General features: G+C 39.6%; 1 protein-coding gene across 5 annotated transcripts in view; it reads right to left on the bottom strand.

Moving 5' to 3' along the window:
- Window positions 1–871: 871 nt before the first annotated feature.
- golga4 (golgin A4) overlaps window positions 872–27,137 on the bottom strand; it is a 31,219-nt gene continuing 4,953 nt past the window's right edge. For 3 of the 5 annotated variants that reach the window (XM_047352271.1, XM_047352275.1, XM_047352276.1), the window contains 22 exons: window positions 22,640–22,708; window positions 22,231–22,551; window positions 22,090–22,137; window positions 21,950–22,006; window positions 21,766–21,864; window positions 20,109–20,259; window positions 18,488–18,678; window positions 17,351–17,434; window positions 16,546–16,693; window positions 16,276–16,454; window positions 15,999–16,097; window positions 15,751–15,906; window positions 10,695–14,476; window positions 10,460–10,581; window positions 10,070–10,200; window positions 8,708–8,794; window positions 5,849–5,869; window positions 5,646–5,714; window positions 5,278–5,353; window positions 3,282–3,379; window positions 1,560–1,646; window positions 872–1,474 (listed from right to left, as the gene is read on the bottom strand). In XM_047352271.1, the coding sequence (XP_047208227.1) occupies window positions 1,460–1,474; window positions 1,560–1,646; window positions 3,282–3,379; window positions 5,278–5,353; window positions 5,646–5,714; window positions 5,849–5,869; window positions 8,708–8,794; window positions 10,070–10,200; window positions 10,460–10,581; window positions 10,695–14,476; window positions 15,751–15,906; window positions 15,999–16,097; window positions 16,276–16,454; window positions 16,546–16,693; window positions 17,351–17,434; window positions 18,488–18,678; window positions 20,109–20,259; window positions 21,766–21,864; window positions 21,950–22,006; window positions 22,090–22,137; window positions 22,231–22,551; window positions 22,640–22,708 (6,090 nt within the window). In that variant the 3' untranslated portion in view covers window positions 872–1,459. The remainder of the gene's footprint in view (window positions 1,475–1,559; window positions 1,647–3,281; window positions 3,380–5,277; window positions 5,354–5,645; window positions 5,715–5,848; window positions 5,870–8,707; window positions 8,795–10,069; window positions 10,201–10,459; window positions 10,582–10,694; window positions 14,477–15,750; window positions 15,907–15,998; window positions 16,098–16,275; window positions 16,455–16,545; window positions 16,694–17,350; window positions 17,435–18,487; window positions 18,679–20,108; window positions 20,260–21,765; window positions 21,865–21,949; window positions 22,007–22,089; window positions 22,138–22,230; window positions 22,552–22,639; window positions 22,709–27,137) is intronic. The other 2 variants (XM_047352273.1, XM_047352274.1) reach the window with 2 other exon arrangements.

Raw genomic sequence — 27,137 nt, 5'->3', positions numbered from 1 at the left:
GGTAAAGGTTTTCCATCTAAGGAAACCCAGCAGAATGCATCGAGTCCCTGACTTGCAGCATCCACTCATCCTGGATGAGCATGTAGGTACAGTGGACAGTCGCTTGCAATGGTTTTGGTACAATCTGTCCCTTTCCACTGTTAAATATACCTATATATGTCAGCATAAATTCAATGAGCATATTTTCTGTTACCATGAGCTCATCTTTCAGCAGCATTCGAACTTCTCTAGTGATTAGTCCTGACGAAAGTACAGAAGCCCTGAAAAAAATGTAAAAACATGGCTTCTTGGAAAGTATTTTCAAAGGTCATAAATACCAGAACAAAACAGTACAAAAGGTTTTTTTTTCTTTTGCTTGTATTTCAGGAAGAAAAAACCTGCCCCATCAGGTCTCGTAGAACACTACAGGACTACAACTGATGTCACCAAGGTTTAAATGAGAAAAAAAAACAAAACTAAAGCACTGTTGATAAAATGTCACAAGCTTTTCATACTCTAGATTCATCACCTGCTTCTGCAGAGGTTTCATGGTATTAGTTTTGACATAAGTACTTGAGAAACACTCAGTCAGAAAGTATCAACTGCTTTTCTAGTATTTTTAGCAAAAAAGCTGCTCCTGCCAACTTACTGAACCTCAGACGGACAGACGTTCTCCAGAACCAGCTATACAACACTGACTTAATAGTCTTGGCGTAAATTAATATTCAAACCTTTTTGTGTTTTAGGTGACAAAGAAAAATGTTGAACATGTGACTCATCGATCTTTAAATCCAGACTTCTAGTAAAATGTTTTTTTTTTTGTGTAAAAACAGTAATATAAGCAATTGTTACCGTTGTACATTAGTAAGCATGAAAACAAAGGGACAAAATCTAATTTGTAAATAAGATTTAATTCGTTAGCCTCAAAATGTAAAGCAAAGTCATGTGCCCTATATTACAGTCTTTCTTTATATTATACAATTCACCCTTGTGGAGTTTTGAAGTTTCTCAGTCAGTGTCAAAATATAAAGCGTATAAAAGCTGCATTGAACAAACCAGTTCCCGTATCGTCATATGGTGCGAGTACACAGTTAAAGGGTCGTTTACAGTTTTACAGAGGAAGCAAATCAGACAAAGGAACTACACAGGAACTTATAAATCAAGTGACTGTCAGCATTAGTGTGTAATATTATTTATTGCACAAGCCTTTTTTCTTATAAACATCCTAAAATAACCCAAAACATTATTTAAAACATAAATTAAACTTAATTTTGAAGTAGAACCGGATAATGGAAGATTTGTGTTTACATCAAAAATTCTTTATTCCCTCATACCTTTAAATGGATTTTCACACACACACACACACACACACACACACACACACTAAAACATGAAACTGGGAAGGACTTCAAATAATCCATGGCTCTCTTCCCTTTCAGCAGCAGATCTTCATCATGAAGTTCCAAAATCAAATGAACTCTCATCGTAGCCAAGGCTGTGGAGGGGTAAAAATAAAATTCAGGTTTATGAAAATGCAGATATGGGCTACAGGATGTTTGTCGGGTTACTGGGATGCTTACAATTGGTTTGGAGTCTTCTTTGTCCAAAACCTTTTGCGCTTGGTCTGGAGAAAACTTGAGCATAGAGGTGATCACTTTGGCCATCGTCTACAACGGAGACAAAAAAAAGAAAGACAATGTTTTAAAAATATCATTATTCCATTAAAAACACAACAACGTAGTCACTGCTGCCTTTGACACATCACAAAATCCAATTATAGTTGCTCTGAGACAATTAAAGGCTAACAAGACAAAGGAAGAAGAATGAAAATTGTCTCTATAATCAACTTCAGGCCCATCTACCACAGAACATGCATTTCCCCATAAATGCAGGAGGTAATTAGAAACAGTGGCACAGTGTAGGAAACCCAACCACTCCACTAACTCTAAACAAGGCCAGCATGGCTTTAAATGGCAAAACTGCGTCATTCAGGATGCATGTGCTTGCAGGCTGCCTGTAGGACATCCTCCCTACAGGGGAGGTCTGCCATGTTGCTATAAAATGTAGGTGTTTGTTGAGGAGAAGGGAAAATCCTGCTGAGTTCAGGACACTGTCAACAGACCTGTAATTAGTTACACTTATTAATTACAAGTAACCAAACCGGACACAACGCCAGGTTCTGTATGATTTGTTCTTAAAGGTTTGAGACAGAGTTGATTAACTTAATTATCCCTCTGCAGTATTTTAATTAGCCGATTTTCTATTTAAAAATACAATTTAAATATACTATCAACCAAAAAGAGCATGCCCCAAAATTTTAATAGTCAATTTGATGATAAACACAAACAAAAACAACCATTACTTTTCTCTTCAACAGGGAAGCTGCTCCGAGTTGAGGGGAAGATGGAGCTAAATACAGGGACATCTGGGTAGCAGAGCTGTTAAAAAGGCAGCAAAAACTGGGGCAGAGTTTGATCTTTTAGCAAGACAATGACCCTAAACATACAGCCTGAGCTATGCTATACACATGCTCTCTGTCCAATCTTACTGGGCTTGAGTTATTTTTCAAAGTACAATGAACTCAAATGTCCATCTCAAGATGTGCAAAGCCAAAGGAGACATACCTCAAAAGAAATGCAGCTGTAATTAAAGTGAAACCGTGTTCTATAAGGACTTTCTGATTTGTAGCAGTAAAAAGTTTGAAAATAATGTATGATTGTGTTTCCATTTCACAATATGCATTACTGTGTGTTGGTCTATCGCATAAAAATCCTTAAAATAAATTGAAGCAGGTTGCTATAACATGAAAAAGTGGAATATTGTTGCACTGCAAGTGCCGACACCATGATTGTAAGGGTTAAATGAATTTGCTACCGTTTGATCATCAGTCAAAACCAGCAGTAAAGTCACCCAAAACAGATCTGTACGGCATTATCAGGAAGGAATGTTGATAGAGGTCACACTTATTTAAAATTGTCAATTCATCGTCAATTCATTCAGGTGCATCTTAAAAGCCAGTAATAACACCTGTGGACCAGCTTGTCGCAAGAGTCGATACAACAGCTTCGAGTCCATTTTGCAATGAATCCCTCCTTGTATTCAGCATTTTACTGGGATGGGACCAGCATTCCCAACTCAGTTATCCATTCGATCTCACATTGCAGTCAATTTAATATGATCACATGGCTTTTTTCTACAGGTGTGCTTTCATTTCATTTCCTCCTGTCTGGCTGGGTGTTTGACTTGTTTTTTCAGGTGTGGTTAAAAAAATAACTCAAATCAAAATAAAAGGAAAAGCTTACTTTTGTTTCTCGTCCCATCATGTATTCAAACAGCACCTTCCTCAGGTACTCCATCTCTGTAGACTCTGACAGAGTATCAGAGGTATTTATTCCAGGATCTGTAAAAAAAATAAAGAGAAAAGATCACCAAGGTTCAAAGGATGAGCAGGTTTTCCCTTTTTTTTTTTTACAAAAAATTGAAATAGTTTCTATTTGCCTTCTAGTTTTTAAAGAATACTGTAAAAAACATAGATGCATACGGAAACACAGCTTGGGCAGGTACTGGTTCAAATTTAGCTCAAGAACAGGAAATAATCACTTTAAAACCACACGAGGTGAGCAGTGACTGCTGCTTTAATTCTCTCCCCAAAGCTACAGACAATCCTTCAACTGAAAACCATGTATGGGAAGGGAAACATTTAGTCTGGACAGAGCTGGAAACACTTAGGCTGCAGCTTTTCTCACTAAAAGAGCTACATGAGGTGCTCAACAAGCAAATATACCCATGTGCTTTCTGCTTGAATGTAATCATCATTTCTGACAAAAGAGCAAAAAAAACCGAGGCATCCAAACAACTCTTTGATCTCTGACATGGATTAAGGGGTCACCAATAAATCCTACAGCCTTTGTCCTCCTGACCTTTTCCTGCCCTTGGTGATCTGACCAATCACAGCTACATGAAACCAGCTATCAACAGCCTTCAGCTCAGCAACCTAAAACCACAGCTCTAGTAGATCTAAACAGGCTTATCAGAGATCTAAAAGAATAAAAGGGTGGTTCGCATTCTGCCGAACATAAACAAAATGATTTATGTTACACATAATTTGTTTTTTGAAGATTGAGGACTTAAGAAGTCAGTGCACTGCAGTAAAGTTAAGCACACACTCTGCAAAACCAATTACGTTTACAAGGTGGCTTCTTCAAGGCCCTGGCATAATTCTGCCTGGATATTCAATCGCTCTGCTGAGCAGGACAGCTAGATTCATTTAAACTGGTTGATGTCCAAGCATGAACCTGACTTTGAGGCACAGTCCATAAAGTTTCAATAAGGCTGAGGTTGGTAGCTTTTGTTCCAAACCAGTTCAGATGGGTATTTTGGGATCATTGTCCTGTACAATTGTGTCGTTTTATTAACCATGTAGTTGTTTATTTTTTGGTGAAATTGGAGACTTGTTAATTGTTTCACTGACTTTGTATGATGCACCAAAGCCACTGGCATGGAAAAAAGCAAAAACCCTTGGCCCCTCATGATGCTACCCTCCCCATGCTTGACAGTTCAGTTCCATGTTCTTAGGTCTGAAACCTTCAGCTCGGTACTTCCAAACATACTGTCATACCCTCTTTGTCCCGTCTAACAAAACATTTATCCAGAAGTCACTTGGCTGGTCAGTGGGGGCAGCTGCAAATGTCATCAGAGTTTTAAGGTGGGGGAAGTGGTTTCTTTGTTGTTAGGAACTGATGTAATCCTACTTCAGTGTGGAGAGGAACACCAAAGTTCCAGCATCTTCCAGATTATTACAGGCTTGAGTATTGGTGGTTCCTGGGTTGTTTCTACACATCCTGGCCACGTTCCTTCCACGAGAGCTGAGAGTTTTCTCATCCTCTTTGAAAATGTATGAACTGTGCTTAAAATTCATAGCCAAGCATCAGGAAACCAGTGAATTTAAAAGAACTATCAACTCTGACAACAAGAATGGTCAAATATGCAGACAGAATTACACCAGAAGCTTGTTGATGGCTGCAAACAGTGGGCGGTCCAGGTGCAACATGCTAAGGGACACTTTTTTAAATATTAGTTGGAGTATATGTATACATTTGAGCCTGTATGTGTAATTTTGAACCGTCTGGGATTAGAGAAAAAATCCACAACAACTATGACAGCATTGTTCTAAAATTCATTGAAGTTGTCTTGTTTTATCATCAAATAACCCTAGAACAGCCTAAATGCACAATTAAAAGCCAAAAACAAACATGACATGGAGTATGAATTTTAAGTAACTGTTGATGCATAGATTACCTTTGAATGTCCCACCAAGATGAGTTACAACACTGCTGCGGTGGAGAAATTTAATCTTGTCTTCAAGAGAGTGAATCTAACCAGAAGATAGATAAGCATAAACATGTAAGTTTGTGACTTCTATGGGCTAATTTGTTTCACTTGGCCTAACTGGTAACATTTAATTGCCATCCTTAGGGGATGTTTATTGAAAATAAAATCTGTGGGAGGTGTTGTTCTGATTGTTTATAGGGTTAAACCAAATGTAAACAGATGTGTTGCGCCATTAAATCGATGCAGCAGGAGAGCACTGGCTGTTTCTGCCGGAGGCCGCAGGTTTCTGGGAACACGCTGCTCTTCGGTTGTCCCACAGCAGGTCTGACACTTACCCTCTCAACAAACTCCTGCTCCTTCAGCCGAGCCTCGCTCAAAAGAGTTGTCTTCTCAGCGAGCTGAGCCTGCAATCAAAGGGACAGAAGATGAATGCCCTGACTAATAACGAGAACAAACACAGGACTTATATTATTACAATAATATTTTTAATGAAAAATCTCTATGATAAAAGCAGTTAAACTGGGAACAACATACGTACCTTCAGGTCTTCAGGGGTCATCTGTATAGACAAAACAAAAATGAGAAAAAAGGTTTTTGTGAAATCAATAATTTTTTTCCAATTTTTAACCTTTAAGTTTAACCGAATTTAAGAACACTGGTAATAGTAAGAAGTATAAAAATGGTCAGTTGGCACAACTCCAAAGTAAAAACAACTAGATGGGTGCAAAGTTCAGAAGAACATCCATAAAGGATAACCAGCACTTGGTTATCTTTCTTTAATGTAAGCAAGGAGGACGCGAGTTATCTATATTTGAACAATAACAAATAAAACCACTCTGCCTGAAAACAGATGTGAACACAGTGCTGACTTAGTTGCAGAGGAGGTACAAAATGTAACACTCGCAGACAATTAATGGATGTATGGAGGTACAGATGTACAGGTCCTTCTCAAAATATTAGCATATTGTGATAAAGTTCATTATTTTCCATAATGTAATGATGAAAATTTAACATTCATATATTTTAGATTCATTGCACACTAACTGAAATATTTCAGGTCTTTTATTGTCTTAATACGGATGATTTTGGCATACAGCTCATGAAAACCCAAAATTCCTATCTCACAAAATTAGCATATTTCATCCGATCAATAAAAGAAAAGTGTTTTTAATACAAACAACGTCAACCTTCAAATAATCATGTACAGTTATGCACTCAATACTTGGTCGGGAATCCTTTTGCAGAAATGACTGCTTCAATGCGGCGTGGCATGGAGGCAATCAGCCTGTGGCACTGCTGAGGTCTTATGGAGGCCCAGGATGCTTCGATAGCGGCCTTTAGCTCATCCAGAGTGTTGGGTCTTGAGTCTCTCAACGTTCTCTTCACAATATCCCACATATTCTCTATGGGGTTCAGGTCAGGAGAGTTGGCAGGCCAATTGAGCACAGTGATACCATGGTCAGTAAACCATTTACCAGTGGTTTTGACACTGTGAGCAGGTGCCAGGTCGTGCTGAAAAATGAAATCTTCATCTCCATAAAGCTTTTCAGCAGATGGAAGCATGAAGTGCTCCAAAATCTCCTGATAGCTAGCTGCATTGACCCTGCCCTTGATAAAACACAGTGGACCAACACCAGCAGCTGACACGGCACCCCAGACCATCACTGACTGTGGGTACTTGACACTGGACTTCTGGCATTTTGGCATTTCCTTCTCCCCAGTCTTCCTCCAGACTCTGGCACCTTGATTTCCGAATGACATGCAGAATTTGCTTTCATCCGAAAAAAGTACTTTGGACCACTGAGAAACAGTCCAGTGCTGCTTCTCTGTAGCCCAGGTCAGGCGCTTCTGCCGCTGTTTCTGGTTCAAAAGTGGCTTGACCTGAGGAATGCGGCACCTGTAGCCCATTTCCTGCACACGCCTGTGCACGGTGGCTCTGGATGTTTCTACTCCAGACTCAGTCCACTGCTTCCGCAGGTCCCCCAAGGTCTGGAATCGGCCCTTCTCCACAATCTTCCTCAGGGTCCGGTCACCTCTTCTCGTTGTGCAGCATTTTCTGCCACACTTTTTCCTTCCCACAGACTTCCCACCGAGGTGCCTTGATACAGCACTCTGGGAACAGCCTATTCGTTCAGAAATTTATTTCTGTGTCTTACCCTCTTGCTTGAGGGTGTCAATAGTGGCCTTCTGGACAGCAGTCAGGTCGGCAGTCTTACCCATGATTGGGGTTTTGAGTGATGAACCAGGCTGGGAGTTTTAAAGGCCTCAGGAATCTTTTGCAGGTGTTTAGAGTTAACTCGTTGATTCAGATGATTAGGTTCATAGCTCGTTTAGAGACCCTTTAATGATATGCTAATTTTGTGAGATAGGAATTTTGGGTTTTCATGAGCTGTATGCCAAAATCATCCGTATTAAGACAATAAAAGACCTGAAATATTTCAGTTAGTGTGCAATGAATCTAAAATATATGAATGTTAAATTTTCATCATTATGGAAAATAATGAACTTTATCACAATATGCTAATATTTTGAGAAGGACCTGTATTTAGGACAAATCATACATCCGTCTGTAGCAGGGAAAGACCTCCATGGGCATATTGCCATACAGTCCCCCAGAAAGTTATTACCTCATGTGGGAAAAATGCAGCAGTCAAAACAGTAAAATACTTTGTGTTTATTTTTCTACACACGTTTGTCAAATTATGAAAAACCTCTGCACGGGTCTAACAGCACCTGGAGACATCTCTGTGGAGCCATAACTGGACTCTTTCCGGTGTGCATATAGAGCATCTGAGTTTAGCTGCAGTATAAATTTAAAGCTGTAGAACCAGCTTGTGTGATGATAATTGAGAACAGGTGTGAGGCTGGCTGCTGCCTCGCAGGCTCAGTTTCGTGAGGAGAGCAGTTTGGACAGCAGCCACAAGACTGAGACTCTGTTCAAGGAAAAGTATGTAAGAGAGTTGTCCCTGAACTCTTGGACAGATTCCTTCGCTTATGAAGCAACTCAAAGAAAAACAGGGAGGATGACTGCTATGCTATGTTAACCTGGATGGGACCTTTCAAACAGGGTCCACAGGAGGATTTTAGTGCTGAATAAAATGCTTTTGGATTCGGCTGGATTTTGGCTGTCACTCAGAACTGCCAATGCTTATTTCAGACTCCAATCTTACCCCAAAGGGGAGCTGAGAAGAAGACTGACTTCATATGACCATTGGTGTTTATTTCAGCTCAAGAAAAGTGACTTATGACTTGAACAGAATTACCATAGAAATTGTATCTATGCCTGAACCCCTAGTGGCGTATATACAATAGACTATATTGGGTGCAGCTATGAATCTTTCTACAAAAATAAAAATGTCCCAAATGCATCACTGGTCTGTTTAAGACACGGGTTTACCTCTGCAGTGCTCTCGCAGTGTGACTGAAGCTCTTCTAGCTGTTTCTGAACCTGCCAAACTCTGTCTCCCATCTCTTCCTCTCGACTCTAAAAACAAATAAATAAATAGTTACATAAATAGCAACTGAGGCACTTCCTGGATGTAATCTCAACATCACACCTCAACTATGTCAACTGACCACAGATTTTCGTCCCTATCTTTGACCTAATTATGTCAAAAGGCACAAAAGGAAATTGACGACTGCGCCTTGCAAACGTTTTCCTACCCCTTGAACTTTTTTCACATTTGATCGTGTTCGGGCCACTAGACCCCTGAAAGACAACTTCAATGCATTTCATTTGGATTTTATGTTATAGACCAACACAAAGTACCCCTTACTTGTGAAATGTAGGGAAAATTATACATGGTCTTTTCTAGAAGTCTAAATGTGGCATGCGTTTTAATTCAGCTGCTAGCTATAACTAAAATGCAGTCCAACACATTTTCTTCAGGAGTAAATAGTGTGTGTGTTTAGTTTAATCTCAGCATAAATACAACTGTTCCCTGAAGGCACATAAAGACAATCATTAAGTCGGCCTTCTGTCACCTGAAGAACATTTTCAGGATTAAAAGGACTTATGTTCCAGCTGGATCTTGAAAAACGCATCCATGCATTTAGTTGAGTCCGCCTAACAAGTCACTCAGAAAGCTGCAGCTGATCCAGAACGCTGCAACTTCTGTTAGATTATAAATCACTAAATGGCTTAGCACCAAAATACATTAAGGATTTGTTGTCATATCAACCACTCAGGCCTTCTGGTTCCAGTCTGTTTTGCATCCCCAGAACCAGAACCAAACATGGAGAAGCAGCATTCAGTTCTTATGCTGCACTAATCTGGAACACATTCCAGAAAACTGTAAAAATGCTGAAACCCTTTTAAATCAAGGTTCAAAACTCATTTGACTGCTTTTGACTCTTCTATTTAAACCATTAACTGAAACTTCATTCATTTCAGTCTGTAGTCCAACTTTTCTTTATTTTCCTTTCGTATGACACCGCAATACATTTCCCTTTCTTCTGTTTTCACCATGTAAAGCACCCTGAATAGTCTTGTTGCTGAAATGTGGTATACAAGTAAACTTGCCTTCACCTAATCTGAACGTACAAAGCTTGTACGGTCATAACCCAAAAAGGCTACGGTGGTTCTAAGGAGTCCTGTCTCTTGGGGGATGAATGCAAAAGCCTGCCACACTTTTCAGATTTCTTTTGTAAAAAAAGTAAAAGTCGTGTATAACTATAGATTGGAGCCCTTTGCTTGTTTTTTCCTCCAAACATAGACGTGGCCTTTAAGAAAAATACATGCTTGAGGGTTTGGACCTACCTGTATAACCTGCTCATATTTCTGCACAGTTCTTTGCAAATCTTCATCCTTCTGTGAAATCACCTTTCTCAGCTGGCTGGCTTCATCTCGATGGCTACTGATGAGCTCGGCTTCGACAGCCTGGGCCTTGGCTGGGTTGAGGAAAACAAAACAGAAGAAGCTGGAGTTGATAAGTAAGTTTGAAGTAACTATCTAATAACTTTAGTTTTAGTCTGTATCAAGTTTGATAAATTAATGTTTTCATAAATTTGCTTCACAATACTCATGCAAAAGGAACATTGTACTTTTGATTTCTACTTTAAAAATATTTCTTTGAAGCTTAAAGAATTTTAAACTTGCTGTTTCTTAGTATATCCTTGTAAACTTTTATTATTTTACTTATTTTCTCACCTATGGTCTCTTTCACAGTGGAGTCGAGCTCCCTCTCTTTTAAAGCCATTTGTGTATTGAACTCCCTCATTAACTGCTTTATAGCAGAGTTTTGCTTCATTTCCATGTCTTCCAACTCCAGTCTATAAAGAGACGATAGGAGAATGGATCCAAAATAACATCACAAATATCGGTCAACATATTGCATCTCTGAACATGTTGTCTATACAGCTCAATTAGAGGATCACAGACTTACTTTAGCCTTTTCTCATTCTCCTCTAGCAGCTCTTTCTTCACATACTCCAGGTCATGTTCATGCTCCTTCCTCAGCTGTCTCATGTCTTTCTGTAACCTGGTGAATTCCTTCTGGATCTTTTCTTTCTCGTTCTTCATCTGGCTCAGTTCGTTTTCAAAACTTTGCAAACAATTAACATCAACATCTCCCACTTGTTGCATAGGAGAGTGATTTGCTGCCTCATTTTCCATCACACTCGTAGCTTGCTGCAAGTTGCTAGACTCCACCTTGACCACGGCCTCGAGCTCTGAGGAACTCTGGACCCTATCAGGAGGAGTCATCTGACTCTGACAGAGCTGGGCATCTTTTTCACTTATTTCTGCTTTGAGACGGTTTATTTCTGTGAGGAGGTTTTCGATTTGCTCTTCTGCTTCTTTTAGCTTTGCCTGGTGTTCATGCATCTCTGTTTCAGTTACTCTGAGCTCCACCTGTTGCGCAGCCTCCTTCTGAAGTGACATCAGTTTCTCTTCATATGCACCTCTCAGCTCTTCTAGAGACTTTTCTTTCTCAAGCCTCTCATTACTCAGAATCTGTTCAAGGTTCTTCTCCTGCTCTTCTCTAAGCCTGACAAGAGCTTCTTCGAGCAATTTTGTTTTCTCCTCTAATGTCTCCATTTGCTTTTTGCCCAGAGTCTCGTTGCTCCTGTTTTCCTCCAGGCTACCCTGGAGAGACTTAATTGTCTGCTCTTTCTCCTCAAGCTGTGCTGTCAGCTGTTTTCTAATCTGACTAATTTTCTGCTCAGCTTTCTTCTTCAGCTCTGATATCTTTAGAGTACTCTCTGCAGATAACCTCTCTTCAGTTGCTTTGAGACTCTCCTCCTTGCTCATGTTAATCTCATCTTTCATCCTTTCAAATTCCTCTCTTTGACTTTCAAGCACAAGTTTACACTTTTTGTTCTCCTCCTCAAGGGAGCTCAGTTTTTCTCCCAACTCTTGTTCTAAATTACCGTTCTGAGAGCACTGCGTCTGGACCTGCTGCAGCTTCTCCATCAACTCTTTCTTTTCATTCTCCCTGCTGATGTGCTGCCGTTTGAGCTCAGATGCAAGCTGCTCGCACTCTTTGGTCTTTACCTCAAACTGCTCCTGAAGCTCAGAAAGTCGGCTGATGCAGCCATCGAGCTCTGTCGTAAGGTCACAGACTTTCTGCTCTTTTTCACTTAACACCTGGTCCATCTCAGACTTGCTGATGGATTGATTGTCAATCTTTGCCGACAATCTTTGTAGAGCTTTGTTCTTTTCCGAGATTTCTTTCTCCAGCTCTTCAAGCCTCATGTGCAGAGATTTAATTGTGTCGTCATCCTTGCTGGCAATTGTCTTGGCGTTCTTCTCTTGCTCCATTAAGCTGATCCTGAGTGCATTGGCCTGCTCCACTGCAGCCTTCCACTCCTGCTCTAATCTCTCCATGCTGTCTTGTCTCTCCTTTTCATACTGCTCCTTCAGCTTATTTATGGCTTCCTCCTTGTCTTCCATGCTACTTGCAAGCTGATTTTTCAAGTCGGTGATGAACAGCTCATTCGTTTTCAAACTTTCTGACATGATTATGTTTGTTTCGCTCAGCTCCTCCATTTTCTGAAGCTGTTCGCTGATTGAAAGAGAGCTGTTCTCTTTCTCTCGTGTTAAGGCTTTGATATGCTCCATGTGAGACTCTACCTGAGCTGTCATGTGTTCTAATGAATTGCATAGATTCTTGTTCTCCTCTGTGTGCTGAAGGAGATTCTCCTCTAAAGTGCAAATTCTACCCAACTTAGTACGGACAATGCTTTGTAAGCGCCCCACGTTCCCCTGACTACACAGCAGTCTATCATTCAGCTCTTTCATGCGACTTTCAACCCGCTGTTGGAGTTCATCAGAGGAACACTCTAATTTAGACTGAACCTCCTTACAGTATCGGTCCATTTTGTTGATGATCATATTTAAATGCTGCTGGAATTCAGCTTCCTTGGCTTGTAGTTGTGTGGAAGTTTGCTCAATTTTACTCTCCATATCTTTAGCGTCTGTTATTCTGAAACTTTCCAATGCTTCAAGCAGTTTCTCGGTTTCATTTAACTTATCGGACAGAGCCGATTTGCTCACTCTACCTTCTTCCTTTGCAGTCTTCAGCTCTTCTTGAAGGGTGTTTCTCTCATTCAGAGCCTGGTTCAGGTTTCGCTCTGTCAACTCCATTTGCTCCTTCAGCAACGCTTCTCCCTGAGACAAACTTTCAAGTTTAACTGCTGCTTCGTTAAGTTCCTCCTGCAGCTTCTGCACAGTAGTTTCACGGATTGCCAGGTCCTCCTTTAGATTTTTTAATTCTTGTGACACTTGCTGGTACTCCGCACAGCTTCTGGTGAGCTGCAGAGATGTTTCCTCCAGTTCCTGAGCCTTGTCCTGGAGGGTGAGTGAATGTTTCTCTGTTAGTTCTTCCTCCTGCTGTGCAAGCTTCTCTTGCCAGCGATGCCCCAGTGCCTCCATCTCTTGCTTACGTACTGTGTGCAGTTTCTCTAGCTCTTCCTTATGGTTTGCCTGGAGCTCTGATACAGCACTGCTGAGGCCCTGAGAACTCTTCTGAGCCATCTCCACAATTTTCTCTTGGACTTGCTGCTCTTTCTGCTGAAGCTCCACCTCCTTTTTGGCAAGTTCCTTCTTCATATTTTCTTCACCTTGTTGTAACCTTTTCTTAAAGTTCTCCTGCATTTCTTTGGCCTTCTGCTTGAGCTTTTCCATCTTTGTTTCCTGTTTGTTCACCTTTGCTTGCATCTCAGATATAGTGTCTTTTAACAACATTTCATGAGTTGCTTTGTCATCATCCAGCTGTTTCTTAAGGCACTTCAGCTCCTCTAAATGTTTTTCCTGATCTGCTGCATAGGTCTTCTCCTTTTCCAAGAGCTCCTTCTTGGTTTCTTCTAACTGCGTCCTTATTTCTTGGAGCATGTTCTCTTTTTCCTGACGGTTGTTGTTTGCTACTTCCAACTGATCCTTCAGATCTGTCAAACTCTTCTTACATTGATCAAGGTCCTCTGAGGTCGTATTTAACTGAGCATTAATTTCCTTTAAACTTGTATTTTCTTGTTGAGTTTGCAATAAACTCTGCTCCAGCTCTTCAATCTCCCTAATCTTGATTTCTAGGTTTTGTGCAGTGGAAAGTGCTTTCTCCTGTACAGTTTTCTCTTTAAGAAAAACGTCTTTGATCTCTTTATCCTTTTCCCTAAGAACAATTTTGAGAGCATTAAGCTCCTGCTTCAAGGTTTTCTCTATACCTCCAATAGACTGTTCATGTTCATGTTTGATATTTTCAAGCTCCACGCTGTGCTTTGATATCTGATCTTGAAGCTTTTGCTCATATTTCTGTTGAGCTACCTTAGCAGTCTCTTGAACTGCCACCAGCCTCTCCTCCAGAATCTGCTTACTGTTGAAAACCTCTGAAAGCTCAGCAGAAAGCACCTCCAACTCTGCCTGCTTCCTATCCAGTTTCTCTAAAGTCTTCTGGTTCATGTCTTCAACATGAACCTGGAACTGCAGCTCTTTATCTTTCAGGAGGGTCTCCATTTCCACTCTGTGTTTCTCCTTGATATCCTCTAGAGAAGCCTTAAGCTGCTGGATCAAAGCATCCTTGTCCTTTTCCAGCTCCTCCTGTTTTTCTTTTAATGCAGTGATTTGCTCTTTGTGGCTAATCTTCAGCTCTTCCAGGGGACTGGAAAGTTCGTGAGACAAACCGGATTCATCTTCTGAAATTTTGTTCACAGAGCTTTCCATCTCCAAAATCCTCTGCAATCACATTAAATGTAAAAAGTCAGATCAAACAGTAAAGTGTGACTAAACTACAAATGATCCGAGCATTTAAGAGGATATGTTTATTTTTATTTATTTACTTGTTTAATATAGACATTTTTAGCCATTATATTTTCTGTTGAAAAATAATTCAGTGCTTGATGGCAAAATATGAAAAAATAAAAAACTCATTTTGATTAAGTCTAAAATTTTAGATGAAATATTAAAGTGTGACAGAGCGTTCATACTTTTGGTATTTAATTAGTTTTATTTATTTGATTTCATATATTCAATTTTAACAATTATTTTGACTTCATATAAATTTTTGGTATTTTTAAAGATATTTAAAACCTAATATGTGTGAAATGTGAACTCAACCATTTTGTTTTTTAAGTCCAAAATTTGAAATCAAAGTGAAGCGTAACAAAACTCCAAATGAGAGGAAATATTCTTGACGTTTTGTTAATTATTTAATTATTATTACAATTATTTCTATTATTAGTATCATATTAGGTCATATTCTTATATATATATAACAATAATTGTTATTACAACGTTATTATTACTGTTATTAATATTAGTTGTATAGTTGTTGTTGCACAGTTTTAAGACGTTTTCTTCATGTAATCGGGAACAGATCAGTGAGAACGTGTGCATGGTAAAGTGGTGGGGGTCACTATAAGATCATACTTCTCCCCACCCTTTAAATATTTACACAAATTTTCTTGTCACTATTTTTCTTTTCATTTTCTTTTTTTGAACATCTGCTATTACATATTCAAAAATAAAAAAATGTTGCTATTTTTATTACTTTTAAACTAATTGTATCTATTTTGTATTTTTAAAAATATTTTAAGTCATAACGTATATTGAAAAATATAAAAACTCTTGCTTGTTAACACCAGAAATGTGAACTATATCAAAATTGTAGATCAAACCATAAAGTGTAAGAAAACTATATCTATACATCTCATAGACAGACTGACATTATATTTTATTATTGGTACTTTTATGGGATATCTGAAGCCAGTCTTGTCTGTTGATCAATAAAATTAAGAAGAAAAAAATACTCTTAATACTGTTTTGCAAAATGTGACCATTGTTTTTTATTTAATCAAATACAAAATTATGATGTTTTGAAAGTCTAAAACGTGACTTATCTACCTCTGTGTTTTTTAACCTGGGATTTTGTCAAATAAAGGTTAATGTCTTATCTTTATTTATAAGCTAAATTTGAAACTGAAATACTTAATAAAAAGAGAACAACTTACAGTTCTTGCAGCCTCCAGTTCCAGCTGTATGTCTTTCACTTTATTATCAGCTTCTGTCCTTATAGCGTTCTTCTGTAACTCTGCATCCTCCAGAGCCAGAGAGGCCTGCTGTTCTCGCTCCTTAGATAACTGCTCAAACTCCTTTTTACATTGCTCCTGGGACATTCAATCATTTAAAAAAATCCGATCTTTGCATGCTCTGTTTACAATAATATGCTTCAATTATGAACAAAGAGGCTGGTACCAACCACTGCTTTGCTGACTCTTTCCTTCATTTCCTCTTCTTTAGCAGCCAAAGCTTCACTGTGAGTTTTCTCCATATTAGCCACAGTTTCCTCTGAAGATTTCTGAAATAATAAAATCAAACTGTATTGATAGCAAAATGATAGCACTGCATCAAAAGAACAAAATGTTTCATAAAAATAAAAAACAAATATTGCAATAGTTTAAAGTACTTGTACCAATCAATGACATCTTTAGGTTGAAGGTAAAATCATGACTGTTAAGCAGAAGTTACTTTCTGACCTTCATGATTGTGACAACTTCCTGTTTAACTCTGGTAAGCTCCTGCTGAAGACTCTTCCTCTCCTCCTCACTTGCCCTCTCCACTTCTTTCACTCGCTGCTCCAGCTGGACTTGCAGCTGTTTTCTGGCCTCCTCTGCCCTCTGAGCCACAACCAGAGCCCGTTCAAGCTCTTCAAATGCTTCGGGACATGAACAAAACGAACAAACTGTTACCATTTACAGAAGGTACAGTGTTTTTTTCTTGCATGATTTCAAATGATTTGTACAAACCTGATTTTTCCGCCTTTTCTTTCTGTTCTTGTAGTTCTTCCTTCTGGGCCACAGCCTGCTGGAGTCTGGAGCGACACTGTGCGATCTCCTCTTCTTTCATTTCCAGAGTCTCGTGCATCTGCCACTTGGTTTCAGCAATGACCATTCCCTGAGAAAAAAGCAAAAAATAAATAAAATATGATATGTAAAGATGCACCACCCCTATTAATCGCCCAAATTTGCCTTTACTGGGTCTGACTGATCATCAGCAGATCAAATATATAAAATAACAAAAAACTAAATCAGATTTTATTTTTAGTGTTTTTAATCGCTTGAGTTTTTTTTGTTTAATAAATGAACGTTCAAACAAATGTTTGAATGGATAAATATGAATAATCTTGTAATTTCTTCATTTTCTATGGAATTCAATGCCACAACCCCATCAGAAAAAACGGCAGTACAACTTCTCATTTTATGGATTACAGCCCTAGGAAGAAATAAGAAAATTATTAAAATAAAACTTCTGAATGGGTGAAAATAAGAATCAGCAGGTCAGGCCTCAAAGTAGACCAAATGTCAGAACTTAGGGAAAGCTGAACACCTAATTTAAGCTGTTAAAAGCATTTGACTTTCAACATCCATCACAGTGAATGTCTAAGTGGCTTTTCAACCTGTAGAGCTGGGGTCAAAGATTAAGAGAAACAACATGGTACTTCACCATGTCCAACCTCTTTAGCCAATGGTAAAGAAAAACAACCTACTAAACCTACAGACCCTTTAATAAGGATATGAAAAGAGGTAAAAAAAAAAAAAGCGTCTCACCCACCTTGTCCTGCTCCAGTTGCTCAATGAGATTCTTGGCATCCCGCAGCTGAGTGATTAACTTTGTCTTTTCTGTTGTGTGCAGATCCTTAAAATATCAGACAGATGTCTAAATAAATATAATGCTAATGCATAACTGGAAAAAAAAAATACCCATCTCTCTTTATCTGATATTCTGTCTCATTTCCTGTATAGGTTCTGGTTAGAGACCTTCAATATAAGATGCTTTCTGCACACAAGCTCAGCTAAACCAACAAATAAACCAAAATTACAGCATAGTATCCACATGTAGCAACCTTCTTGGCCTTCCCTACAGCAGAGATGTCAGGGCTCACTGAAGCTGCAACGGGCATGTCCTTCACATCAACAATCAAAGAAAAAGACATCTAAAAGTGATTTAATCTGTAAAAATGTTCTATTGTATGTTCCGTTTGAAGGCAGTTGGGGTAACTGAAACTACAAGATGCCATCTTGCTGCTTCAGAGGGCTTTATTACCTTTGCTTCTCTAAGAAGCGGCATGAAGACTGAACAGGAAAATCAGGGGAATAAATGAGATTCAACCAAACAATCTGCAACCACTGATCACCACTGTGTGCTCTGCCGGCTGCAAACAGCTGCTTTCCTATGTTGCAAATCACCATAGCGGATACAGACAAGCTACAGAAGCCAAACATACCACTGAAACAAAACGTTTTGAGTTTAATGAAAACAATGGTTCAGTTATGTCAAGCTGACATGACACGACCCCTCGCCATGGAGCCTGGCCAGAGAATTTGGTTGTTTGGACACCGAGTACCGCCACAATCCGCTGTGTCACTCAGATAATGAAGTCATGTTATCAGGGAACCGAAAAGACTCTGGCAGACATTTTGAAGCCCAACATTCTTTACCCAAAAACACACAGCTCAGTCATATGCAGCTAAGTCGTCATTTAAATTCAAACCTCTTTATAACTGCAGTTCATACAGGCATAAAAATCCAGTTAGAGCTGGTTCCAAACAAATCATTTTAAAATACCAGGGCTGAGACTTACTGTCTTAAAGCATAGTTTATCATAATAACTTTATAAAACGGCTTGACTAAATGCAATATGATTTAGTCTTACTCTAGTTGCACTGCTTCAAAATACAGTTTGAGCACCTTCATCTTCTCCAGCTCCTGAAGTCTCTCCTGAAGCTGCTCCTGCAGAGCTTCATTTTCACTGCTCAGCTGCGTGCTCTGCTCCTTGTGTGTGCGCATCACTTCTTTGCACTTCTGCAGCAAGTTTTCTTGCCTCTTCACCCTCTTCTGCAGCGCCTCAATGAGTCTGGCTGGATCACTGTTGCCCTCTACTGGCCAAAGAAACCAAATGCACCAGTCAGAAAGAATCAAGCTACCTAACCTGAAATGCCGTCTTCTATACTAAAACACAGTTAAATCTACAGTGCACTACAGGGGTATTCACACCCATAGCACCTTTTAACATTTTTTGTTACAATCATAAATTTTATTTTTTTAAACAAATGAATTATTGCATTGTAGCTCTGGCTGTATGTTTTAGGGCCACTGTCCTACTAGAAGGCAGACCTCTCCACGCTAGTTTTCAGTCTCTAAGGGGTTTCTCCCAGGATTGTCCTGTATTTAGCTCCATCTAGCACCCCCCCCCCTTCACATCCGTCAAGCTTCACTATTTCTGCTGAAGAGAAGCACACCCACAGCATGATGCTGCCAACAGCACATTTCCCTGTGGAGTTGGCGTGTTTGTGTTTAGGCCAAAAGGTTACATTTTTGTCTCATCTGACCAGATCTTCCACATGTTTGCTCCACCCTTTATGCTGCCTTTGGCAAACTACTTCTGGAGGCTCTTTCATCAATTGCTCTCTTATTGCCACTCCGCGATAATAGCTAGAGTTATGGAGCGCGTGACTTGTTATATTAACAGACAGCCCCACAGGAGCTGTGGATCTATGCAGCTCCTCCAGAGTTAATGTAACCCTTATGGCTCATTCAGCTAAACTGCCTCTCAGGTGTTTAAAGGTTGGGATATTACTACCTCTTCCAAGGAGGTTATGTATTTGTCTGCATTGGTCTGTCTGTCTGTCTATAATTAGATTTTGGTGGTGATGCGGAGAACCATCTCGATCCAGGATTTCTTTAACATTGTCAGACCACGGCTCAACACCTTGGAAGTCCCACGTGGTTCCTCACCCTGTCAGCAGCTGACATACAGTGGCCAGAAATCATCTAGAGCATAGAAAAAAAAAAGCTGACATGTGTCAATGACCCTATTGCCTTGGCAGAGGTCTGCGCTCTATGAATGCTTCTCTAGTTTTGAAATTTAACTTTAAATCTCTCCAAAACCTTCGCCGTGACCTGTCGGCTGCACTCCTTGGCTTTCATGATGAAATTTGCTCACACATGTTCTGTAGCAAAGCTCGGAGGCCTTCAAAGAACAGATGGACTTAAACTGAGAGTGAAGTACAAACAGGTGGCTTCTATTTACTAATTAGGTGTTTCCTAAAGGCACCTGATCAGTGGATTTTATTTAGGAGAATCAGAGTAAAGGGGGCAGAATGAAAATGCAGATAACACATTGTAAAGATTTTGGTTTGTAGAAAGTTTGGCATACCATGTTTCCATTTGCTTTCATTTTATAATTTTGCACCGCTTTGTTTTTGTCAATCAAATAAAATCCCCGATGATGAGTTGTGATGTGAAATATTAAAGGGATTATTAAATGAATACTTCTGGCATTAGACAGATTAATTAAGAGTCTACCCACCCTCAGCTATCTCCGGTTCCAGCCGTTGTTCTTTAGATGGACTCTGAGCAGCAGAGGTAGAATCTGAAGCCACTTCAGACTGAAGAGCATCACCCTCAGAGGGGTGCGGACCATCAGAAACTCCCTTTACTTGCTTTTTGAACAAGGCAACCTTTTTAAGTGGAAAGAAAGAAGAAAAGAAAAACTTTGAATAACATCAAAATTAAGACTATTAAAGGAATTATTTTCTAAATCAGCAATCAGTTAATTTTCAAATTAAATATAGAAATTGTTGGGGAATTAGATATTTAATTATGAGTGCAAAAAATGGTTTATCTTCAGCATCTTGAGTGTATTTGTTTTATTTACAGGGGTTGGACAATGAAACTGAAACACCTGTCATTTTAGTGTGGGAGGTTTCATGGCTAAATTGGACCAGCCTGGTAGCCAGTCTTCATTGATTGCACATTGCACCAGTAAGAGCAGAGTGTAAAGGTTCAAATCTTTGTGATGTATCAAGAGCCACGGTATCCAGGGTAATGTCAGCATACCACCAAGAAGGACGAACCACATCCAACAGGATTAACTGTGGATGCAAGAGGAAGCTGTCTGAAAGGGATGTTCGGGTGCTAACCCGGATTGTATCCAAAAAACATAAAACCACGGCTGCCCAAATCACGGCAGAATTAAATGTGCACCTCAACTCTCCTTTTTCCAACAGAACTGTCCGTCAGGAGCTCCACAGGGTCAATATACACGGTCGGGCTGCTATAGCCAAACCTTTGGTCACTCATGCCAATGCCAAACGTCGGTTTCAATGGTGCAAAGAGCGCAAATCTTGGGCTGTGGACAATGTGAAACATGTATTGTTCTCTGATGAGTCCACCTTTACTGTTTTCCCGACATCCGGGAGAGTTACGGTGTGGAGAAGCCCCAAAGAAGCGTACCACCCAGACTGTTGCATGCCCAGAGTGAAGCAGGGGGGTGGATCAGTGATGGTTTGGGCTGCCATATCATGGCATTCCCTTGGCCCAATACTTGTGCTAGATGGGCGCATCACTATCAAGGACTACCGAACCATTCTTGAGGACCATGTGCATCCAATGGTTCAAACATTGTATCCTGAAGGCGGTGCCGTGTATCAGGATGACAATGCACCGATACACACAGCAAGACTGGTGAAAGATTGGTTTGATGAACATGAGTGAAGTTGAACATCTCCCATGGCCTTCACAGTCACCAGATCTAAATATTATTGAGCCACTTTGGGGTGTTTTGGAGGAGCGAGTCAGGAAACGTTTTCCTCCACCAGTATCACGTAGTGACCTGGCCACTATCCTGCAAGAAGAATGGCTTAAAATCCCTCTGACCACTGTGCAGGACTTGTATATGTCATTCCCAAGACAAATTGACGCTGTATTGGCCGCAAAAGGAGGCCCTACACCATACTAAAAAATTATTGTGGTCTAAAACCAGGTGTTTCAATTTCATTGTCCAACCCCTGTAAACTGCTCTGTTTGCTTTGCAAAAAAACAAAAAAAACTTTGAGGCAAAAGTTAAGACAAGTCTTTAACAAGAAAATAATATATAATCAGGCTTAACTCATTTATATATTAGATTTTTTATCCTAAAATAAAAATATTCACGCTAATCTTGAGGTTTTTCAGTGGTTACTCACTTGTGTTTGAAGGACAGTGATCATCTGGTCCTTCTCCTCCAGTGCAGCATCAAACTCATCTTGGAGGTGTTTCTTGGCCTGCTGGTCCATTTGAAGTTCCTAGAAATGCATCACAAAGTTGATTTACGTGCACAACTTCCATGACTAACAGACAGATATCAGCCGTTCTTCATAACAAAAGTACCTCTCGAAGCTCCCCTATCCTGCGCAGGGCTTTATCTTGACTCTGACTGAGGATGGTCTAAGTGGAGCAAAAACAAAACATCTGAATACCTTCCAAACATTTTTAAATAAAATGAAATTTGTAGTTACAGTTGAAAATACCTGCGTTTTCTCTTTTTCTCGCTGTACTGTGCGGTACGCGGTAACCAGCTACATGACAAGAAATTGGCATAAAAGTAAGATTTGTTGAACTGATTCCCATTTATGATTTTTAATCTCCTAGCAGCCATTCCCGTCTCTCACCTCCGAGTACTTCCCCCTGTACTTCCCCAAACTCCTCTCCACTTGAAGTAATCGGTGCAACAGCTGCTCTTTAGAAAGAGCCTCTGCACTTCCTGGTGGATCCTCAGCTTCGCTCTCGATATCTGAGGGCGGATCGTATGCGGGGCCCCCCGAGGGCTCGTTTTCTCCCAAAGGTGTCAGCGACTCACGTGAGGCGCTCCGAACGAGGTTTTCTTTGGATGAGGAGCGGAACAGATTTTCGGCCCGACTGGCACCACCACGAATCAGCGACTCCATTGAAGGAACTTTCAGCTTCTGTACAAATGACTGTGAGTCCTCTTTCTGTGGACAGCATGAAGAGTGAAAACATTAGGAATTGTGTCACAAATTTTCTGAAACAAGCTGATAATCAAAGGATGTATAAACATACATTAGGAGAAGCATTTCCATCCCCATTGATGCTACCTCTGGGAGATCTTGCAGGTCCTCTAGAGGCATTCTGCAGAATATAAACGTATGATCAGAGAAGAAAAAGTCATGATAATGAACCTGGGCCAATTAGTCATCCACACCCAGCATGGCTCTCCCTGATTGCTCTGAAGGGAGCAATATTAGTATTGCTGGGAGCAATGCAGGTGCAATGGGTACCCTCATGCAATTTGGAAAAACAGAGGGGTTAAATACACAAAAGAAGGCATCTCTACTGTACAAGAAACTAAAAAGGGGTTACAAAGTTACTATAGAGAACAGCCATGAGCTCAGAACAAATAGTTATCCCCAAAACACACCACTTGTGACCTCGACGCTCTGAGATCGAATATTCACGCAAGAGTATATACTGGAAATCATATTTAACGCATACAAAATGATAATCTAAATAACAAATTTAAACGCAAAATTTCACACTAATTCCCAAAACTTCTGCTATCTCTAGGGATGGGTACCGAATTCAGTACTTTTATAGGTACTGACCGAATTCCGACAGTATCACCGTGCACTGATTCACGTAAAATCAAACGGTACAATGTTTCGGTATCAAAACGCATCATTGTGACACTAAGGGAGTGGAAGGGCAGGCGATTTTCCATGCCGGACATAAACACAGCATTGCACGCACAAGAGCGTAATGACGTCAGTAGCAGCTAGTACCTTCAACAATGCATGGCTGATTGAAAGCGCTCGAAAGTATGGCTCCACAAAATGCGATGCAGATTAAAGTCGATGCAATATTTGTGACGCCAAGTGCAAGGCCAGCAGTGGGAAAACTTCTAATCTGATGAAGCACCTGTTTAAGCACAAGATTTTTCTCAAGGCTGAAGAGTGCAGCCTCAGATCTATAGCTACAACTCATGCATTTGGCAGCGTTTGCACGCCTGCATCCGTTAACGACTCGTCGTCTGCAGCCAACGACATATCTGGGTTTTAATTTGTGCGCTATTAAGAAAAAACACTGCATAGTCAGTTAAGGGTTTTCATGTTGAAGAAATGTTTGAAACAACTAAGCTTTAACAATACAAACAGCTGGATGTTGTTTTGATACATTCATTCAAATGTATATATTGAGAAACAAATATGTTCAATAGAAATTATTTTAGATTTTATTATTAAACAAATTAGCATTTCTTACCACGTAAACACACACAAAAGCACCGAAAACAGGTACCGTTGAGTACCGTATCAATTCCCAGGTACCAGGTATCGGTACTGTATCGGTTCAAATGTGAAAGGTACACATCCCTAGCTGTCTCCATCCATGCTTTTTCTTTCTGTCATAAAACTGTTCTCCACTTCCACAATCAATTGCTCGTCGTCGTGTTTACTTTGAAACCTGACCATTTACGTTTGTTTTTCCCCGAAGCGATGTGTTTTACATTGCCACCGTGTCTCACTTCCTGTCTGACTCATGACATTCCCGTCAAACTGCAACGTAGGTCCAACCAAATCAGACCTCTGGTGTATCCTGGTCAGACAGTTGGAGGTGCAGTCGCGGAGAATCGTGAGCGGTGTGCACGGCTCAGTTCACTACAACGTGTTCTAACTGCTACGGACATCACTCCACTCAATTTCTGTCAGAGCTTATGCCAAAACGGATCCAGTGTGTTTTGGGGGTAAAAGTCAAGTAGTAGGGCCAGTATTTGAAGTATAGATGCTTGGCAGCATTGTGTGAAGCTGTATTAGAAGAACACAAAGGCATAACAGAAGTAGGTGAATATTTAGCAGCCTAGTTGGTTTGGCTGACTTGTTATCACAGCTTCAGAGAAAGCAAGTCTTCTCCTCACTTGTCCAGCTCCAAAATACTCCTTCTTCTGGGTTACAGAGCAAGTAAATGCATCGTTTCTAATTTTTTTTGCAATGTAATTTGTGACTGGAATATTTTAAAGAAACAGGGGAATTTATGTTTCTGCTTAACTGAGTTTATAAGGTCAGGGGTATGCTTGAAAACACTTCAGAAACAGGATTTTTCAAAGTAAAAGGGTAATTCAGGATATTTTAGGTGAGGTTCTGTTAAACGTTATAGGTAATTAATGTCCTACCTGCAGTAGACAACTCTTTTGGTCTTTTCATTTAGTATAAATCTAGATTAATTCGGCTGAATCTGACTGGCCACTATTTTATGAGACTTTAGGAAGATGATGATTATTTACACAGAAATTGTAGGTAGGAGGTGGTGCACCGCTGCAGACGTTCCTGCAGGAAACACGTACCGAGAACAGAACACGTTAAGCCTTTCTGATCAACCAGCAGAGGGTTATCTTTTTATTTCGAATTCAATTACTATCTGTTGCATAGTGGTGCAATTGCACTACTTATGCATTACTGATGTACTGCCAGTTCCAATTTGATAATAGGGCAGCTTTATCTATAGAGCAGTATTTGAGTTTATGGGACCGTGACTGTTTTTATGTGTGATTTATTGGCAGAAAATAAAATACTTTCGGTCCCCTTTAAAAAAATATTGTGATGAAGTCCTAACACAGATCCCCATTTATTTTTTTAATTAGCAATCTTTTACCAACTGGAATTTTTTACTGAATTTTACTGCATTTTATTATAACTAATTAAACTGAAATGTATGCAAAAACGTGAATCTATGAAGCATCTAAGAAAGTACGTTGAGATGATATTTCTTGTGAATTAGTGTTAAAGAAATAAACTGAACTGTAAAAAGCAAAGATATGATAGTTTAAATTAACAATGTTATTGATTTTTATACTGCCTTTGCTTTTCTATTGCTCTGCTCTCTGTACATGTGTCCCAATGACTCCCACATTCCTTGTGAACATAATCAGCCTGTGTAGATAACTGCCCACTGCAATCAAGACGATGCTTTAAGTTCATAAAATAACATTTGCAAAAACTGCAATGACGTTTTTGAGATTGGAGTTGTTTTGAGACAGTCTGTTTTACCGTTGTTTCCTCTTGAACTAGTTTATAGCGTCAGCCTCTAGGAGCAACTAATCTACTGCAGGTAAAATATGAACTGATTATAACTGATATCAGAACCTCACTTCAGAAATGCTGAAATATCCCTTTAACAGGCATCAAAACGAGCCATGTTGGGTTTATGTCCAGTCCACAGATCAAATGGTTTGTGGGAGTTAAAGATGTAAATAATCCAGAAGTACAAAATTATTCTCAACTAATTAAAAACATTTGTATTACTATATTAACCAAGATCACAGAGGAACAAATTACAAAAGAAATAAAATCGCTCCTGCCTAATTGTTTAGTAATAAATGTTATCACACGGAGGTGTTAGCTGCCTATTCATGTCTTTTTTTGTTGATGTTAAAATCAACACAATGACTCATTACAAAGGAGTGTATTCAACAAAAGTGGAAGACGTCACTAAACCCGTTGCTCTTCAGCAAAACTAATCAAGCCCTGCATCAGAGGCGGAGTAAAAACACTGAAATCGTCTTAATCAAAGAAGCTAACCCTCTGAGCCACAAAAAGGTACAAAAAACAACATACAAAACTAAATTTAGTGAAACTGTTTGATGAACTGTAAAAGATTTAGAAATCAACATTATGTGAAGACATAATGTTGCTGAAACATGACAAAAGCGATGAGATGAATTGAAGATAATGTATCTGGTACTGCAGAGCTTCCATCTACAGAATACTGCAAATCCCCATCAGATGGATGATGGCTGACCTGGTCCATCCCTCTGAACAGATCAGGGCTGTTTTCTCCTTTTTTCAAACCGCACCTATGCATCATATTGAATTATTTAGATTAAGATTAATAGCAAAGCCTGCAACAAGGACATAAATGTATGACTGCAAAAGAAATTTGAGATGTAAAGAGTTGCCATATCAGACTTTTACTCTATTGCACACTATTGAGTTTTCTCCTGTTGGGTTTGCGTCAGTGAAGCTAAATTAAAGCTGCAAAGTCAGTAATGAATCTGCGTAACACTTTTTTCCTTTTCTGGTAAATGTTTCCTGCATTTTTTATATAAACAAAGATTACATAAATAACTGTTTTGTGCTATACTCTTTAAAAGAAAAAAATTATCCAAAATCTGTATGTCAGCCCTCAAATTTGTCTCGGTCTGTAAAAGCCTGATCGCTGCATTTTTATTCTGTGTAATTGATCTGATTTAATTTTTTTCCCCCCAACAAAAAGAGATCATCAAGTAGAGAAGCACCAAGAAATCAGCTCGTTAGTGGAATCAGACGAATTTTCTGTTTAATCTGCCCTCACCGGTACACAGTCGACCAGAAATCAACATCTATGCGCAAACGGGTCACTCTTACATCAAAACACTTTGAAAATCTATTTAACAAAGATGTCCGCTATGTGCCATTGATTTAGGCAGCAAGACAGCGAGAGAGAAAGACCTTCAGCAGATATCAGGAAGTTCAGAGTACATCAGCAGTGCTCTGCTACGTCCTTTTGAGGGTTCAACCCCGTCTATCAT

Source organism: Girardinichthys multiradiatus, chromosome 22 (assembly GCF_021462225.1).
Source record: "Girardinichthys multiradiatus isolate DD_20200921_A chromosome 22, DD_fGirMul_XY1, whole genome shotgun sequence".
In the NCBI taxonomy this organism is placed as follows: Eukaryota; Metazoa; Chordata; class Actinopteri; order Cyprinodontiformes; family Goodeidae; genus Girardinichthys; species Girardinichthys multiradiatus.
The sequence above is the reverse complement of the archived record's forward strand: the minus strand, read 5'-3'. Positions and strand labels throughout refer to the sequence as shown.